Source organism: Protopterus annectens, chromosome 5.part0 (genome assembly GCF_019279795.1).
Source record: "Protopterus annectens isolate FY-2018-M chromosome 5.part0, PAN1.0, whole genome shotgun sequence".
In the NCBI taxonomy this organism is placed as follows: domain Eukaryota; kingdom Metazoa; phylum Chordata; order Ceratodontiformes; family Protopteridae; genus Protopterus; species Protopterus annectens.
In genome coordinates this window covers 1,140,680,568-1,140,699,391 of record NC_056735.1, presented here as the reverse complement: position 1 = coordinate 1,140,699,391, position 18,824 = coordinate 1,140,680,568, and the positions used below count along the sequence as shown (strand labels likewise).

The following is an 18,824-nucleotide window of genomic DNA, read 5'->3' as shown; positions in this document are numbered from 1 at the left end:
AGAACGAAATTTTAAAGGACACGATGCTGCCGGTTCAAAGGGAGGCAAAATGAAGGAGGCTAAAACTAAATTGAGATCCCAAGGAGGGGGAGGATCTCTAACTGGAGGTCTAAGAAGAGTAAAGGCTTTGCAGAGCTTATGAGACATTATGCTAGAATTAAACATACCAATATGAAAATTAGAAATGGCAGCTAGTTGTACTCTAATGGTAGTGGAAGCCGCACCAGAATGAAAAAGCTGTGTTAGAAATTCAAGAATTTCATGGACTGGGGCTGAGAAAGGATCCAAATTTCTATATTCTGCCCAGTAAGAAAACCGTTTCCATTTACTAGCATACGTTTTCCTCGTAGTAGACTTATGTGAGGAAACAATATCACGGACTGTTGGGGAGATATTGGAAAGCCTGGCTAAGGTTGGAAGTGGACTAACCAAGCTGTGAGCTGGAGAGTTTGAAGGGATTGGTGCAATCCGCCTGATTGGTGAATCAGCAGATCTGGAACTGGGTCCAGAATCCACGGTTGATCCAGAAGGTGGAGGTGTAGGAACGGGAACCATATTTGTCGAGGCCAATATGGGGCAATGATGATCATTTTGCAACCCAACAATTTTGCTTTCTGTATGAGTCTTGGAATTAGGGGAAAAGCATAAAAAAGTCCCTGAGGCCAATCGTGGACTAGAGCATCTCTGGGTATATGACCTGGAAGAGGAAGTAGGGAGAAATAGCTGCTGCATTTGTTGTTGAGAGGAGTGGTAAATAGGTCGCAGCAAGGCTGTCCCCATTTGCGGAAGATAAGATCCACAACTTCCTGATTCAGAGACCACTCGTGAGGCATGAGGACAGCTCTGTTGAACCTGTCCGCTATAACACTGGATTTCCCAGGGATGTGCGTTGCTATCAGAAAACGTTGGGAGGAAATCGCCCATTGCCACAGTCTGAGTGCTTCTCGACATAAGGGGTAAGACCTGGTCCCACCCTGTTTGTTGATGTACCAAACCAATGACATGTTGTCCGTTTGGATTGCAATGGTCCCGGAAGAAAGAGAGGCAACACTAGGAGAACCGCTCTCATTTCTAGGACATTGATATGCAGATGGTACTCGTGAGGTTGCCAAGTGCCTTGGACTGTCCTGCCTAGATAATGCCCCCCCCATCCTGTCAGGGAGGCATCCATGGTCACTGTGGCTACCGGAGGGGGTTGTATGAAGGGTCTGCCCTGAATTACTAGTGGGGAGACCGTATGTTTCTGTGATCAGGATCATGTGAGACATGGGTAGTTCCTGGAAAGACCACTGCGTGAAAAGAAGCCACTGAAGGATTCTCATGTGGAAATGTGCTAATGGGACAAGAAGAATTGCAGCTGCCATGGAGCCTAAAGCTTGGAGGACATGTCTGACTTGAACCCTTTTGCTCTGCATTAGAATTAACTCTTGTTGACGAATAGTGGAAACTCTTTCCTGTGGTAATCTTGCAAACATTTCTTTTGTGTTTAATTCTGCTCCTATGTATGTAATAGACTGACAGTGCAACAAGGCAGATTTTTCGAAGTCTACTGTAATGCCTAGTTGAGTGCATGATGTGATTGTATAATCCCGTGCCTCTAAGAGTTGATGCCTGGTGGTAGCAGTCAAGAGCCAGTCATCTGGATAGGGAAACACCTGGAATCCTTGACGCCTCAGGTGAGCCATGGCTACTGCCATACACTTTGTGAACACCCTGGGGGCTGAGGTGAGACCAAAGGGCAAAGCTCTGAACTGGTAATGACTGGCCCCTACCCGGAAGCGAAGAAATCTCCTGCAGCGTCTGTCCATCTTGATATAGTAGTACGCGTCCTGAAGATCTATGGAGCACATCCAATTGTCCTGACCCAGAAAGGGGAAATGGACTGCAGTGTCACCATTCGGAACTTTTCTTTTTGTACAGATTTGTTCAATCTGCTGAGATCCAGTATAGGTCTCCAGTCCCCTGTCTTTTTTGGTACTAAAAAGAATCTTGAGTAAGTTCCGGATCCTAGTTGGTCTGCGGGGACTTCTTGAATGGCTCTTTTTTCTAGCAGTCTTGAAACTTCTGTGACTGCTTGATCCCTTAGATTGGGTGGGACATCTGGGATGGGCTTTTTGGATTCTATGGGGGATTGATGGAAGGGAATTTTGTAACCTCCGGATATGATGGATAGTACCCATCTGTCTCTTGTTATATTTTGCCAGGCTTTTGGGTGCAGCGAAAGTCTTCCCCCGACTGCCTCCAGAGGTGAGCAGTCGGGCAACCCTTCAGTGATTCTGGAAGGGTTTGGCAGAGAAAGTTCCTCTGTCACCCTGGTTTTCCAGTCCCCCCTCTGCCACAAGGGCGGCGTCTGTTCTTGTTGTTTCCCCCTCTGCCTCTGGGGGAAAAAAATCACCACGTGTGTCAGGCAAGGGTCCCTAGGATTTTCAGAACCACATCTTTCCACTCTTCTGACCCTTGGGATAAGGTCTGGAAGGAGTGGAAAAACGGATTCCAACGGCAGAGAGAGGCCCAAAGAGAAAAGAGCCATCAAAGGGAGTATTGGTGAAGGACAGTCGAAAGGGTTCTGCAAATTCACACAGCCGCATCCAAGCATGTCTCCTGAGAGCCACGCCTGTCCCTGCGGCTCTGCTCACTCCATCGGCTGCATAGGAAATCAGCCTCATGGAGGAGTTAACTATGGAATTAAGAGTCGCAAGTTGAGAAGCTACTTTGGCTGGTGCTCCCTCAGCTGTAGGATCTTGAAGGGTATCTCCAAACTCTTTCAGGAGATCCCTTTGAAGACGTGTAAAATGGCATAGATAATTCAGGGACCTCACTGAAAAGGTCGGTGAAGCAAACATTTGCTTTCCATCTTTGTCCATCATCTGAGACTCTTTGTTCGGAGGATGAACGGATGAAGAGGTCTCTGCTAACTCTTTCTTGGTGGCTGCTGCTACCACCATGGCATCAACGGGCACACCTTTGGAGAGGAACTGCTTGTCCTGGGGGGCTGTAATGAATTTATTTGGTCTTCTTGGAGTAGGTTCCACAGAATCTGGAGCAGACCAAGCCTTTTGAGCCACTACAGACATGAGTGGATCGAAAGGAGGATATACCCAGGAGGTGGAAGGTTGGGAACCGAATGCGTCCAGGTATACAGACTCATCCCCGGTAGGGGCTAGGGAAGTCTAGTCCCTCCTCTGCCTAAGCATTTCAAGGATGTCTGAAAAGGAAACATCTTCAAAGGGAGACCTTGGGGACCCTTCCGATTCATCCATGTCTGCATCTGAAGTGACAGACTCAGGGGAGTCTATGTGCTTCCTCTTGCACTTCTTCTTCCAGGGAGGCTCCTTTGAGTGATCAGGGGAGGCTTCGGAAGAAGAGGGATCACCCAATGGGGTGTCCTGGGACATGGGTTCCCTACGCTTGGGGTCTGGAGGAGGAGTAGAGGTTGACACAGACACCACGGGGGGGAGGAACCGATGGAGCTGGCAGTAGAGCTGTCTCGGGGGACAGCACACTCCACATGACCTCGAAAGCATCCCGACCTCAAGGCAGAGAAAGCTCTGGCTCCGAAGAAATTTTTTTTTTTTTTTTTTACAGTTAAAGAATAGAAGGAAAGCGTCTAATTTAAATGGGGGCTCTCTAATTTAAACGAGTTCAAGGGAACAGAAGACCTGAGAGTTATAGAGCGATGGCCAACAAAGCTAAAATACACAAGAACGCGAAAAAAGGATAAAAGAATATTATCTATATACTAAAAATACAGGTACTTGATAAACTTTCAAGAAAAAAACAATATATAATATCAAAAAGATTATACTAAGCCTGAGCCAGTAAGGAAGCAACCTCGCAGCTGAAGCGGCAAACGAGATCTGGGTAGCTGACGCTGGGCATTCTGGGATAAGGAGTAGCCTCGAGCCAGTAAACAGCTCTCGAGCTATAGAAGATGGCCAAGTTGGAGCCAAGGATCGGCTCCGAACCTAAACAGCAAGAACAAAGGCAAGATAGACAACTTAACATCACTCCTTGTTTTAACATAACTTTCCTACAGAGGAAAATAAAATTAACAAAATGGAAGCTTCAAGGAAAGCACAAGCTGACCACTGATCCTCAAAAGCCTCAGAGAAGCATACTCTATCGTCGGAAGCTTTGGAGGGCTTTGACCCAAACTTGTATTTCAGTCAGCTCTGCTTGAGCTATTTAACACTTTGGGTGCACTGAAGGTGCCCTGAAGCTTTGGGAGCTGTCCGGCTGTTGCATCCCTGGCAGGATACATCCCGCTAAGGCTCCTGTAGCAGTGATCAATATGATGAGCATCTTCCCCTCTTAGATGTACATAATGTAAACTTTGTAACATAAATTATATTACGTTTTATTACCAGTGTATTTGATAATATCAAGTGCAGTCTGTGATTCTAACATTTTTTTTTTTTTTTTTTACAATTTACAGTTACATTATTATTTCTTACTTCACTAATGCTACATTTTCCAAAACATTACATCTACTTCTGAATGTATTACCTGGGTCTTGGATGAAAATGGTCAGCTGACCAGCCCACTTACCTGGTGACCAATTAATAAATAAACAAATACATCATGTAAAGGTTTGGATTAAAAATGTACCAGAAGATAAAGCTGCTGAAAGCTAATCTCTAAAGACAGTAAAACTGTGTAAAAGAATACATTTTGGTCCATGTGGGCTCCAATGACTCTGAAAAAGACAAAAACAAATCAGAAGTGTGTGGTGATTTATGGAAAAATGTGTGTGGTGCATAGCAGTGACGTCAATGCACATTCTGCTGCTTATTGCCAGGATAAAAGCATCAGCATGGGAAATGCACTGTGGCTGAGACTTTGGGCTTCTTGCTGCCTCTGCACTTTCCACAACAGAATCTGTTAATACAATACCTTACTGAACTTTTTTTTGGCACAGTCACTACATCAGGGAAACAATGGTGGATGCAGTAATAGGCACATCAGTACACTAATTCTGTCCAGAATCTCATTAATCTTTTTTTTTTCATATTCAGCAGTCTAAAAACCACATACAGCAACTACTGCAACAAAATCATTGTTGGAAGACCACAATTTCTAAAACTGTAATAAGATATAGCACACTGCCGAACTTTATTTCAACTACAACACCATGCTCTTTTTCTGCTACTACTACTACTATCATGCTGTTGCCACTGGTAACCCAACATCCCTCCACAACACGTTTTAACACCCTGTGACTCCTCTCTAAAGCAAACAAGATGATGCTTGGATACATTCCCCTAAAACTCAACATGTTTCTATAACTTACATCTCAAAAATACTACTATAGAGACCCCCAAGAGCTGAAACTGTCTACACTTGCATTCTCATCCTTACAATTCCACCAAACATACGCTGCTGTACTTTTCTATTTATTTATTAACTATATGCACACTAAAAAGAAGTTATGTACCTAGCATAACTTTCCATGTTAGTTGTCTCCTTCTCGCCTTCTTTCTTGCTGGTTGGGTTAGGAGCCTATCCTTGGCTCCGACTCGGCCATCTTCAAAAGCTCAAGAGCTGCATACTGGCTCGAGGCCACCCCATATCCCATGATGCCTGGTGCTAGATACCCAGATCTCGTTTGGTAAGACTAACTGCAGACATAACAAAGGAAAGGATCCTATCCTGGAATATATAAAACCTCCAGAGAGGCTACTAGACAGAAAGGAATAGCCAGAGAAGACTCAGCCAGCGAACAAACACCATAAAGAACTCTTCTCGGTCAACAGGGTTAGGGGGATGGAGGGTGGGACGCGAGAAGAAGACAACTAACACAGAACGTTATGGTAGGTACATAACTTCTTTATGTTAAGTTGTCTATCTCGCCTTCATTCGTGCTGGTTGGGACAGCGTCCCTAACACCTAAAATCCTGGGTGGCTCATCGGAACAAACTCTTCAGAACAGTGGAACCAAAATCAGCTCCGTTCCTGGAAACCAAATCCAACTTATAATGTGAAATGAAAGTATGTGGGTTGGCCCACGTAGCCGCAGCACAAATAGATTCCATGGGCAACCTAGCCTGAAAAGCCACAGAAGTGGCTAAAGTTCTAGTGGAGTGACCTTTGTGATGATAGAAGTCAACCACCTGGACAAGGTTACTTTTGAAACTGGAAGACCTTGTTTACCTACAGCATAGGAAAGGAAAAGTTGGTCCGAATTCCTGATATCTTTCGTTCTATGAAATAAAAGCGTAGTTGCCTGTGAACATCTAACTGATGCAATTTGTATTCCGCCCTGTTGGAGTGGTTGGGAAAAAACACAGGAAGATCTATGGACTGATTCAAGTTATTTTCTGAAGAGACATTAGGAAGGAAGGAAGGATTAGTCCTGAGAGCAACCCTATCATTGTGGAACACTAGGTATGGAGGACGGAAACAAAGAGCCTGCAGTTCCGAAACTCTTCTGGCTGAAGTAATGGCTACTAGAAAGAGAGTTTTTCATGACAAAAACTTCAGGGAACAAGAAGCTGCAGGTTCGAAGGGAGGCAATATTAGAGAAGCTAAAATCAAATTTAGATCCCACGGAGGTGGGGGATCTCTCACTGGAGGCCTGAGCAGAGTGGTACCCTTGAGAAAGGCTTTACACAGCTTGTGCAGCATGATGTTACTTCCCGACAGGCCAATGTGAAAATTTGAAATTGCAGCTAACTGAACTCTAATTGTAGCAGAAGCGGAGCCAGAATGGAAAAGTTCCACAAGAAAATCCAAAATGTAGTGTATAGGGGCTGAAAAGGGGTCTATACACTTAGTCTCTGCCCAGGAAGAAAAACTTTTCCACTTACTAGCGTTTTTCTAGTGGTAGACTTGTGCGATGGTAAAATAATTTCCCGCACAGATGGGGAGATATCTGGAAGCCTGGCTAAGGTTGGAAGTGGAGCAACCAAGCAGTGAGCTGGAGAGATGAAGGGATTGGTGCAGCCCACCCGACTGATGGATCAGAAGGTCTGGAACTGGGTCTAGAGTCCAAGGCTGCTCGAGAAGATGATGATGCAGGAACGGGAACCATATTTGTCGAGGCCAGTAAGGAGCAATGAGGATCATTTTGCAGCCAAAAACAGTAGCTTTCAGTATCAGTTTTGGAATAAGGGGAAACGGAGGGAATGCATAAAGAAGTCCCCGAGGCCAATCGTAGACTAGAGCGCCTCTGGGGGAATGTCTGGGAAGTGGAAGGAGAGAGAAGAATTTGTTGCATTTGCTGTTGAAGGGGGTGGCAAAAAGGTCGCTGCAAGGCTTGCCCCATTTGCGGAATATTTGGTCTGCAACTGCTTCATTCAGAGGCCACTCGTGAGGCATGAGAATTGCTGGCTTGAATTCTCAATAAGACCTGTACATGTTGACGAATCACTACTACCCTGTCTGGTGGAAGGCTCGCTGACATGTCTTTTGTATTTAAATTTGCGCCTATAAAGGTGATAGACTGACAGGGCGACAATGCAGACTTTTTGAAATTTATTGAGATACCTAGTCTGGACCAAGTGTCGATAGTGAAGTCTCTGGTTTGCAGAAGGTGATGCCTGGTGGTAGCAGTAAGGAGCCAGTAGTCTAGATATGGAAACACCTGGAATCCTTGCCATCTCAGGTGAGCGGTAACTACTGCCATGCACTGGGTGAACACCCGGGCGGGCTGTGGTGAGACCAAAGGGCAGAGCTCTGAACTGGTAATGGCTGGCTCCCAGCCGGAAGCGGAGGAATCTTCTGGAGCGTCTGTCCATTTTGACATGGTAGTACGCGTCCTGAAGATCTATAGAGCACATCCAATTGTCCTGACCCAGAAAGGGCATAATGGACTGTAGCGTGACCATCCGAAACTTGGTTCTTTGTACAGACCTGTTCAGTCTGCTGAGATCCAGAATGGATCTCCAGTCCCCTGTCTTTTTTGGTACCAAAAAGAACCCTGAGTAAATTCCGGATCCTTGCTGGTCTGCTGGGACTTGCTGGATGGCTCTTTTTCTTAGCAGTTCTGAAATTTCTTGTACTGCTTGATCCCTTAGATTGGGGGAACATCTGGAAGGGACTTGTATGACTTTACGGGAGTGCGAATGAAGGGTATTCTGTAGCCTCCGGATATAACTGACCGTACCCATTTGTCTTGTGTTATATGTCTTGCCAGGCCCTTGGGTACAGTGATAATCTTCCCCCGACTGCCTCCAGAGGTGAGCAGTCGGGCAACCCTTCAGGGATGGTGGGAGGGCTTCTCAGAGAAGGATTCTCTGCTGCCCTGGTTTTGCGGACCCCCTCTGCCACGAGGGCAGCGTCTATTATTGTTCCCTCCTCTGCCCCTGGATGGGAACTCACCACGTGTGTCCAGCAAGGCTCCCTGAGATTTCTGGAACCACATCTTTCCGCTCTTCTGACCCTTGGGATATGGTCTAGAAGAAGTGGAAAAATGGACTCCCACGGCAGAGTGAGTCTTGCCTTCCTGTTCACACCTGGTAAGGGTGTCCTTCACCTGTGATCCAAAAAGAGAGGAACCATCAAAGGGGATATTGGTGAAAGATGCTCTGAAAGGTTCCGCAAAGTTACATAGCTGCATCCAAGCGTGTCCCCTTAGAGCAACACCTGTGCCTGTGGCTCTACTTGCACCATCGGCTGCATAAGAAATGAGCCTCATGGAGGAGTTCGCCACTGAATTAAGAGTCGCCAGCTGGGAGGCTGCCTTAGCCCGGGCCCCCTCAGCTGATGGATCTTGGACGGTATCTCCAAGCTCTTTAAGGAGATCCCTTTGAAAGCGGGTAAAGTGGCACAAGTAATTCAGAGACCTCATAGAAAAAGTCGCTGAAGAGAACATCCGCTTCCCGTATCTGTCCATCGTCCTGGACTCCTTGTTAGGAGGATGGACAGATGAAGAAATTTTAGCCAACTCTTTCTTCATGGTCGCCGCTACCACCATGGCATTAACAGGGACACCTTTGGTCAAAAACTGTTTATCCTGTGGTGCCGTTATGAATTTAGTGGGTCTTCTGGGGGTGGGTTCCACTGTGACTGGAGCTGACCACGCCTTCCGAGCCACCACGGACATGAGTGGGTCGAAAGGCAGAGGCACCCAGGAGGTGGAAGGTCGGGATCCAAACGCATCCAGGAATATCGACTCATCCTCGGAGGGGCTTAGGGTAGTCCAGTTCCCCCTCTGCCTAAGCATCTCAAGGATGTCTGAAAAGGAGACATCTTCAGAGGGGGATCTCGGGGACTCTTCCGAATCCTCCAAGTCGGTATCTGATGTGACAGACTCGGGGGAGTCAACATGCTTCCTCTTGCATTTCCTCTTATGAGGTGGCTCCTCTGAATGATTAGGGGAGGCCTTGGAAGAGGACGATACACCCAAGGGGGTGCCCTGGAGCATTGGCTCCCCACGCTTGGGGTCTGGAGGAGGGACAGAAACAGACGCAGGCACCATAGTGGGAGGAGCCAGTGGGGATGATCGTGGGGCTAACTCAGGAGCCAGCACGCTCCTCATGATGTCGAAGGCATCCCTGCTCGGATGCCGAGATGGCTCCGGTTCCGAAGAGATCGGAAACCCTTTCCGCACAGAGGGGGATGGCTCCGAAGCCGATGTAGGAGCCATGCTCACCAGCGTCGAAGCTCTGAGGGGGAGAACGGGGTCGGACAAGGGTCCGATGCCACTCGCCCCCTCGGAGCCGACGATGGAGTCTCGGCACCCAGATCCCTCCAAGGACAGTGCCAAGGAAGTCATAGGAGCCGACGACGGAACCGAAGAAGGTATCGGTGCTGACGGTTCCACGAATCGAACCCCAACGAACTCCGGCTCCGAACTCAAGGGAGGAGTCGGAGGAGGAATGACTGCAGACAAGCATGGAGCCGAACCCTATACACACACACACACACACACACACACATATATATATATATATATATATATATATATATATATACACTCATATATATATATATATATTATACACTCAAGCTGTGGTGCTTCCTTCCTTTTTTGTCCTCGATGAATGTCCGTGTCCGACGATCCTCTCCTGCCCGTACGTATTGGAAACGGAAAAACCGAAGGGTGGGTTACAGAAGGTATTTCCATTTATTTGGATCAACAACTAAAAACAGTTCTAGAAAAGTATCATCATATTTTGCGTGACACCCAACAATTCTTAAAAGATCTGTTTGTATTTATGGAAGGCCTAGGTACAGCCAATGATTTAATTCTTGTGACATTGGATGTAGAGTCACTTTTTACGAGTATTCCCAATGATGCAGGGATTAATATGGTGAGAGAGTTACTCACAACAGATGGCCATATGGAAGTGATAAAATCAGACTTTGTTTGTCTCCTATTAGAAACAGTTTTGGATAATAACATTTTTCTTTTTATGGATAAATTTTTCAAACAGAAGAGAGGCGTAGCGATGGGCACGAGTTGCGCAAACGCTTACGCTAATCTGGTTATGACATCATGGGAAAAAGAACATTTAATGAATATACCACAGGTAGTATTTCATAGACGCTTTGTGGATGATTTATTCATTTTGTGGGATGGCACTGAGTCGTCACTTCAAGATTTCCTTACAGAGCTGAACTGTTCTAGTAATTTTTTGAGATTTAGTATGCAGTTTTCTAGGAACACGATTGATTTCCTTGATGTCACAATCAGTAAGTCAGATGATAAAATTGTTACAAACGTATTTCGCAAAACTTGTTATTGTCCATCGTTTTTGCACCGGACTAGTATGCACAACCCCAGGGTATTCAATAATATAGTAAAAGGTCAGGCTCTTAGATTGGCGAGACTATGTAATAATGATGAGAACTTAAAGATAGAGTTGCAAAAATTAAAAACAGATTTTGTGGCCAGGGGGTATAATCATGATGAGGTTGAGAACGTTTGCACCAATGTTATTAGTAATAGGATGACCTTTGCCAGACCTTATTTTTCTGATGGAACAATACATAATATGAGTGGTAATGAAAGGGACAACAAACCAGCATTTGTTTTACCGCTTGGCACTAATTTTGAACATATTAAAGGTGCCATAAATAATTGTTGGGGTATATTGTTAGTGGATGACACAACGAAAGAACTATTAGGCAGTAAACTGAGATTTATATATAAGAACAATAAAACGTTAAAACAACAACTTTGTTACCGAAAAGGGACTAATAATGTTGTAGAAACCTACGTAGCCCCATATTTCATGGGTACAAGAAAATGTAATGGATGTAAGCAATGTGTATATATAGATGAATCTCGATTTTATAGACATCCTGAATCTAAACGGCTATGGCAACTAAAGGTGAATGGATCATGCAATACTAAAAATCTTGTATATGTGGCCTACTGTAAAATCTGTTATTGCTTTTATATTGGGAAAACCAATCGAACACTCCGAGAGAGGATCCGTGACCATTACTACAGTATAGCTAGGAGAGAAGAATACAATGCGTTATCAAAACATATCATGAAATATGGTGAATTGCATACTTTTATGTTTCAAATTTTACACATACAATATGTAAATATGAGGTTGGGTAATATAACCAATGATACGGAGTATGCTGAACTGGAATGGATATTTAGGCTTGGTGCGCATCGTGGCATGGGGCTAAACGATTCCGTTTCACTTAAACCAGCCTTAAAGGCTAGGAAACTGAAATGATGCTTGTTATCATTTTCCACTGTTGGTCATATTTTATCAACAATATTCAAATATTTGTTTGATTGTAGATTAATATTAATGATGCCATCTATATAGTTATTTTATATTCATATTGTTTAGCATAGAATGTGAAGTAATGGAGCCTAGTGGATAAATCCATGTGGTTGGTTCAAAGCAACGACAGGGCTGTCTGGTTATAGGTGCATATATGATTTGACCATTGACTTCTTTTGAATGAATAACGGAAATCATATATGCATTGTACACAGCTGAATAAGTCGTTTAACAGTTTGCTTATATCAGGTTCTATAATTTATGCATATAATATTTGGTTTATTCCAGTATGATAACAGGAATATGGAGTTAGACCAGCCTCTTCAGAGGTTGACCAAGAAGGCATATGCATACATTACCGGTGCGTATATTATCGCAATGACATGAGTTTACGCTATTACGTACTAACGTATGTAGGGCTTGTAGCGGAAGTCACAGAGGATGACGGACAGCATTAGAATTGCACAGAGTAGCTGCCGTCTTCATTATTTATATTTTTCTTTATCACTTTTTGATTGTGCAAGGAGACTTGAACACTATGGGCTATGTTAGCGTTTAGCATTGGGATTACTTTGAACATTTATTGAACAGTGAAATGCAAATCTATGGAGGTATGTGACTCTGTTTAACCAGCATGTCAAATGTATTTTAAGCGTCAGATTCCTCACATAAGTTTTGATACTATGATTCCAAGTACAGCTTTTGATTTAATTGATATGTAGTTATGTATTTTAAAGCTCGTTTTAAAAGATGCTGATTTTAATATAATGCCTTTGTTACAGGCAATGTTTTTATGTTTTCTGTCGCAGCAGCGCTTTAAATGTGAAATTGATGTGTTAGAGGTGTAATTAATTGAGTTGATTAATCAAAGCACATGGTATAAGAACCTCTGCATTTGAAATAGTTGCATTCATACGTCTGATGAAGCGGGGGGACCCGTGAAAGCGCTTACGTTGTTTTTTGTGTTTTTACTGTCGTTTATATTAAAGCTGACTATCGCCAAGTGGCTCCTTGGATTTATTTGAAGCTGAGTTTTGCCAGACAACCTAGAATCGTGGTTTTTATGCTGCACTTTGCTGTTGGTTTTCTCGTCTATTTCTTGATTTGGGTTTTCTGTGTGTTGTGATATATATATATATATATATATATACACACATACATACACACACACACACACACACATATATATATATATATATATACACACACACACACACACATATAGATATCTACACACACACACACACACACACAGATATATATATATATACACACACACACACACACACACACACATATATATATATATATATATATATATATATATATATATATATATATACACACACACACACACACACATATATATATATATATATATATATATATATATATATATATACATACACACACACACACACACACACATATATATATATATATACACATATATTTATACATATAGATATATATAGATATACATATAGATATATATATATATATATATATGGATTCATATCACTTCATTGAACGAGCATTTCACTGACACCCATTTCATGTAGACAAAATCACCTGAAGTTCATTTCACTGAAAGTTCATTTCAGCTAAAACTCATTTCACTGACAAGTAGTACTCTATGGCAAGTCAAAGGTATATGTCCTTTTCCCACTGTAGAGCGAGCCTGGTGTTAGTATATATAGTTAGGGGGGTGTGGGGGGCATAGCCCCCTACTTAATTTGGTTTTCTGTCTGGTTTTGTTTTACATTATTTGGTAAAACCCAACTAGGTGGGGGGCTATGCCCCCCCACATCCCCCCTAACTATATATACTAACACCAGGATTGCACTACAGTGGAGAAAAGGACATATACCTTTGACTTGCCTTAGTGTACTACTTGTCAGTTAAATGAGTTGTAGGTGATCTGGTCTCAGTGGAATGGGTGTCAGTGAAATGGTCTTTCAGTGAAGTGATACAAATCCATATATATATATATATATATATATATATATATATATATATATATATATATATATATACACACACACACACACACAAACTTCTGCAAATTATTGTATAACCATTACTCAAACCTGCCAATATTTTGTAAATGTTTTATTTTTATGTATGTATTTATTTTATCGTATGTAACATTTGTTAACTGGTATGTAAAATGCTTGTAGGACCGTTTTCAGCCATAACCCAGGTCAAGCAAGTAAATTCCAGTTCCAGGACCCTTCTGAGAATTGGCTAACTCCCAGCAGTGTTAAACTGGTCAAGAAAATACAAATCAGCAAATAACTGAAGAAGAGTTTCACAGAAATTATCTGTATTTTATTCAGCAGGCAAAATGCACAATTAACATTACATGAACAGAAAGTGTTACAAGGACCTGAATTACTCCCTGAAAGTAACAATCCAGGTTTTATATGGAACAGCAAAATGTAGCCCATATAATTTATAAAATGCAGTTGAGGAATGTTGACCCTGGTCAGCTTTTAATGTACTACTGATTAGAACAGACATAACACAATATAAGAGACAAGATAAGTATTAGTTGATAAAATAAGTTGGAAACATAGTGAACTATATCAAACTACATGCAAATCACTTATTGGGGCAGTTATTATGTCTTCATTCATTAATACTCTAGCAGTCAGGTTTCCATGTTCTACTGCTAGTTGCCTACAAAGAGACAACAAATGCTCATGTACATTTTACTTTACATTACATAAAATGCAGTCTTAATTAACTTATGTAATGCAGTTGTGTAGAGAGAAACCATAAAATTATGTTACCTATCTTGAAGAACAGGAAAAAACTGAAGATGGTTATCTCCATTAATGGTAATTTTTCCAGTCCCATTTTCATAAAGTTTAACAGATGCTGTTGCAGATTTCCTTCTTCCTAGATGAGGTACAAAAAAATGTTGTTTAACTATGACTATTTTTCTTTCTTAGGCATATTTAGCAAGTAATGTGCTAATGTTACTAAAAATAAGAATGGTGTGCAAAAACTACATGTAAAGTAATGTAAAGCATAGGGTCTGGGACACTATTTCTGTTACTATGCATTTTATTTATCGCATCTTATGCTAACTTTGCTAAGCCCTCAGATATGTCAACATCAAGTATTTCAGAACCATGGTTGCCCACAGGTCCTGTCTCCTGAACAGCTAGTATCTGTTAAAAGTAAATCTGTGAATGAATCCTGAGAGTTACCTGCAGTTCTTTCATCCTGCAGGATTAGCTTTCTGACCATGCAGTTGTATATCATGACATCTGCCCTACCTCAAGCATTCTATTTTTGTAATCAGCTGTTATCAGAGTTTTGCCAACAGATGCAGTGGTCTATACAAAATCTGATAAAGGGCCTTGATTTTCACCTACAAATGAAAATGATTTGGTGATTGCAGACTTCAACACACCGACACATAGTTTGATATAGTATTTTTATTTTTTTTAGTTTAATGGATATTATTTGTCTGTACGTGAGGGGAGGTGGATGTCATCATTACCCCCAACCCTCTGGTGTGTCTGATGGTACTGGAAAGCAGGTACAGCAGAAGACCTGATTGTTCTTCAGAGTATGCCCCACTTACTGTCAGGGAAGGTATTAAGCTTAGAGATATCTGATGATGAATTAACAGACACAAGTGTCTAATAATGTGGACAGGGGATAAGATGGTGCAGTGGGCACACAGATGACATACTACACTCTTTGGAGGCAAACTTGTACCCCTGTGAAACAAAACAATGAAACGTTGAACCTAAGGAGTGGATGTAGTGTGCACAAATGCTTATCAAATTCTTGATGATCAGCCACAATACAGACTCTACACACATACATTACAGATCCTGACAGTGAAATACAACAGCTGTGCATGGTACCCTACCATAACAGTAAGTACTTGGGATGATCTACATAAGACAGAGCCCATCACTATCACACTTCAAGAGGAACCTTGATGAGTGGATGGGTAACAAAGTTCACACCGGGGATCACACCAACAGCACTACTAGATAGGGGCCAAGGGTACTAGCTGCTAGTACAAGGGTCTAGGGAACTACTAACGGGGCGGTGAATACCGAACAATGTGGCTGGGCTAATATATCAGTACCAACCTATGAACCTAAGAGGTTAGTTCACTTACTTTCACTATGCCATTTCCTGCCACATTTTTCCAAGTCATGGCTATATTCCTTGCAAGGAGCCTATAAAGATCTTGTGCCTTCTAAGATGCAGATGTAGGTGGGGGTGACATTCCCTTAATTATACCATGATCTTCCTCATCTTCTCTCCACTGCTTCAAGGTAGTATTTCCTACAAGAAGTGTGTCTGCAGTACATAACATCCAGCAATAACCAGCACTAATAACCTTTACTCAGGTTTATTCTTTGATACTCATTCTACCCAAATGAGGGTCACAAGGAGCTAGAGAAATTAAACTGGTACTCAACCGTGTGACACAGAGAAACTAATACTGCACAGAAAATGTCAGTTGCCAGTCTATTGCAGGATATATATGAAGTGCTAATTCAGTTACTCTGTGGGTTTCTTATATGGTCTGTATGCTATCCTTTTTTGTTCAAAAGTCTTACTAACTTTCAGTTCTACCATAAGCTTGTCTTTTTAAAAAAATGTATTTGCACTCTGAATTACTATCTTAAGTCCCTTTACTTCACTAAAACTCATAGCATATATATATATATATATATATATATATATATATATATATATATATATATATGGTAAATATTATTTACTTTATTTATTTATTTGCAGTTTGTTTGCCAGGATAGTCCATTGGGCCACAAGGAGCCTGTTTTCAATGGAGTCCTGGGGAGAAAAGCTCCAGAAAAATACAAATACATAGTACATATTGCACATATGCATTACAGATTATCTAATTGGAATACAAAGTAAATATGATAAGAAAAGGTCAACAATGATACAATACATCAGTATACTTCATTAAACAGCAATAAAAAACACTTTTTTTTTTTTAAAAAGTAGCAGCATAGGGTAACAGTTAAGTAGTTGGTCAAATAGTTCAATAGAGCTGTGGAACTATAGGAGGCAGTGATGGCGTATTTAGTTCTAGGAGAGTAGGAAGTGGTATTAGAAGGATTAGGTAGGATGGGAACAGGACCACTTCCCACTGTGAAGTTAGGTGTGAGTGCAGCAAGGTTTTAAATGAGGAGAGACTGCTGGTGATGCGGATAGGAGATGGTAGAGAATTCTAGAGGTGTGCAAAAGAGGAGGACATTAGGTGATTCCTACCTTGACATGTGTGTTTGCGCAATTTAATTACTTTTTGGGAATTAGATCTTATTAGTCGTTCTGGTTCATGCATTTCAAAGGTAGTGGCTAGGGAGGGACAAAGACAGGGACTGTAAATATGTTTGCATGCTTGGATGAGTTGGGTATAAGTGAGGAGGTTAGGTAGCTCAAGCCAGTTTAGTTGGTGAACAGAATTACAATGGTGAGAAATGGCTCTGTGACCTGAAGCAAATTTTGATATCTTGTAATAGCAAGAGGAGAGTTTTGTTTTCAGGGAGGACTGCAGGTTGGTGAGGATAGATGCACCACATAGGAGGGATGGGATGAGATAAGTATTGGCTAGTATGAGCCTGGTGGAAGGAGAGATATAAAAATTATGGCGGTATAGCATACCAAGTTTTGTGTGGTTTTCTTTTTATATTTACTTTTAAATGTTTGTCGAATTTTAGTTGATCATCTATGAGTACTCCTAGTACTATAGTGTCACTCTTTTTAGGGGAGTATTTTTTGTTGGTGATTATGAGTGAGTGTTTATCTAGGGAGGAGGTTTTGGAGGCGGTGAATAACAAAAGTTTAGTTTTGGTTGCATTAAGAGCCAGATGGTCGTCTAGCATCCACTGCTCACTAGAGGAAAAGGTGCTTTGGGTAAGCTTAGAGTGGGGTAAAATTGTCGGCATATTGGATGAGACTGGAGTTTGGAATGGCTTGGTAGAAGTCGTTAATGAATACTGAATAGTAGGGGGCCTACAATGGAACCTTGGGGGACACCTGTGGGAGTATTAAGGATGGGTGAAGTGGCTTTATTCCATATGACTGCTTGTTGTCTGGTCGTGAGGTAGCTGGAGAACAACTTGGTACAGGAAGAGGATAGGTTTAGTTTGGAGATTTTATTAATAAGCAGGTTGTGGGAAACGGTGTTAAATGCATTGGAGAGGTCGAGAAGGGTGGACATGAAACGGCCGGAATCACGGGCTTTGTTAATTGTTTCAAGGAAGGAGAGGAAGGCAGTGGAGGTGTTATGACCGGGTCTAAATCCATGCTGTGTGGGGGTAAGAAGCTGGTTGTTGATGAGACAGGGTAAGAGTTGTTGGTGGATACATTTTTCAAGAAGCTTAGAAATAGGGGATAAGATAGCAATTGGGCGGAAGTTTGGAATGTCATTATTGCTGCCTCCTTTATGTAGATGAATAATAAAGGCTTTCTTCCACAGATGGGGGGGACCTGGTTTTCTGAGATAGACCGATTAATTAGTATGCTTACAGGGAGAGCAATGGCTTCTGTGGCTACTTTTAAGAAGTAGGAGGGAATTTCATCAGGGGGATTGGAACCAGGCTCTTTACCCTCTCCTCCTTAGACTACCTTTCTCCTACCTTGACCTACCTAGCTTTTACTGATACTTTTTCTTCTCTCCTTGGTGTACTCTGGGCTCTGTCTCCCGTATCGTTTCTGGGTGCTCATGGTTTCTCCCCAGTCCTAATCTACGTCTTGATAATCTTCTTGTTGTTTTCCCTTCCCTTCTCTTATGTACAGGCTATAACTTGCCCTACATTTTGCTCCTCTTTGTCTCTATTTCTCCCCTACTTATTATATCCACCTTTTATTCCCTTCTTGATCCGTACTGACTATACCTCTGTACGGATACCAACCTATTCCTTTCACACATAAGTTTCATTATCCCCTTCTCTTTTCACCTATATACTCCCTTCGGTCTCCTCCTGTTTCCTGTTATTCCTACTCCTCCCCCTAGGTACTTCCCGGAGTATTATATTCCCTCCAAATTCATCTTTGATTCAGCTCCCTCGCTGCTGCTGCCTACTCTGCACTATCCTCTGATTTACCCTGTGTTATTGT

The 18,824-nt window shown here is 42.2% G+C and overlaps 1 protein-coding gene across 2 annotated transcripts in view; it reads right to left on the bottom strand.

Moving 5' to 3' along the window:
• The window catches only part of MRPS9 (mitochondrial ribosomal protein S9), a 1,235,001-nt gene that overhangs the window by 241,680 nt on the left and 974,497 nt on the right, over positions 1-18,824 (bottom strand). For both annotated transcript variants that reach the window (XM_044070995.1, XM_044070996.1), the window contains one exon: positions 14,489-14,597. In XM_044070995.1, the coding sequence (XP_043926930.1) occupies positions 14,489-14,597 (109 nt within the window). The remainder of the gene's footprint in view (positions 1-14,488; positions 14,598-18,824) is intronic.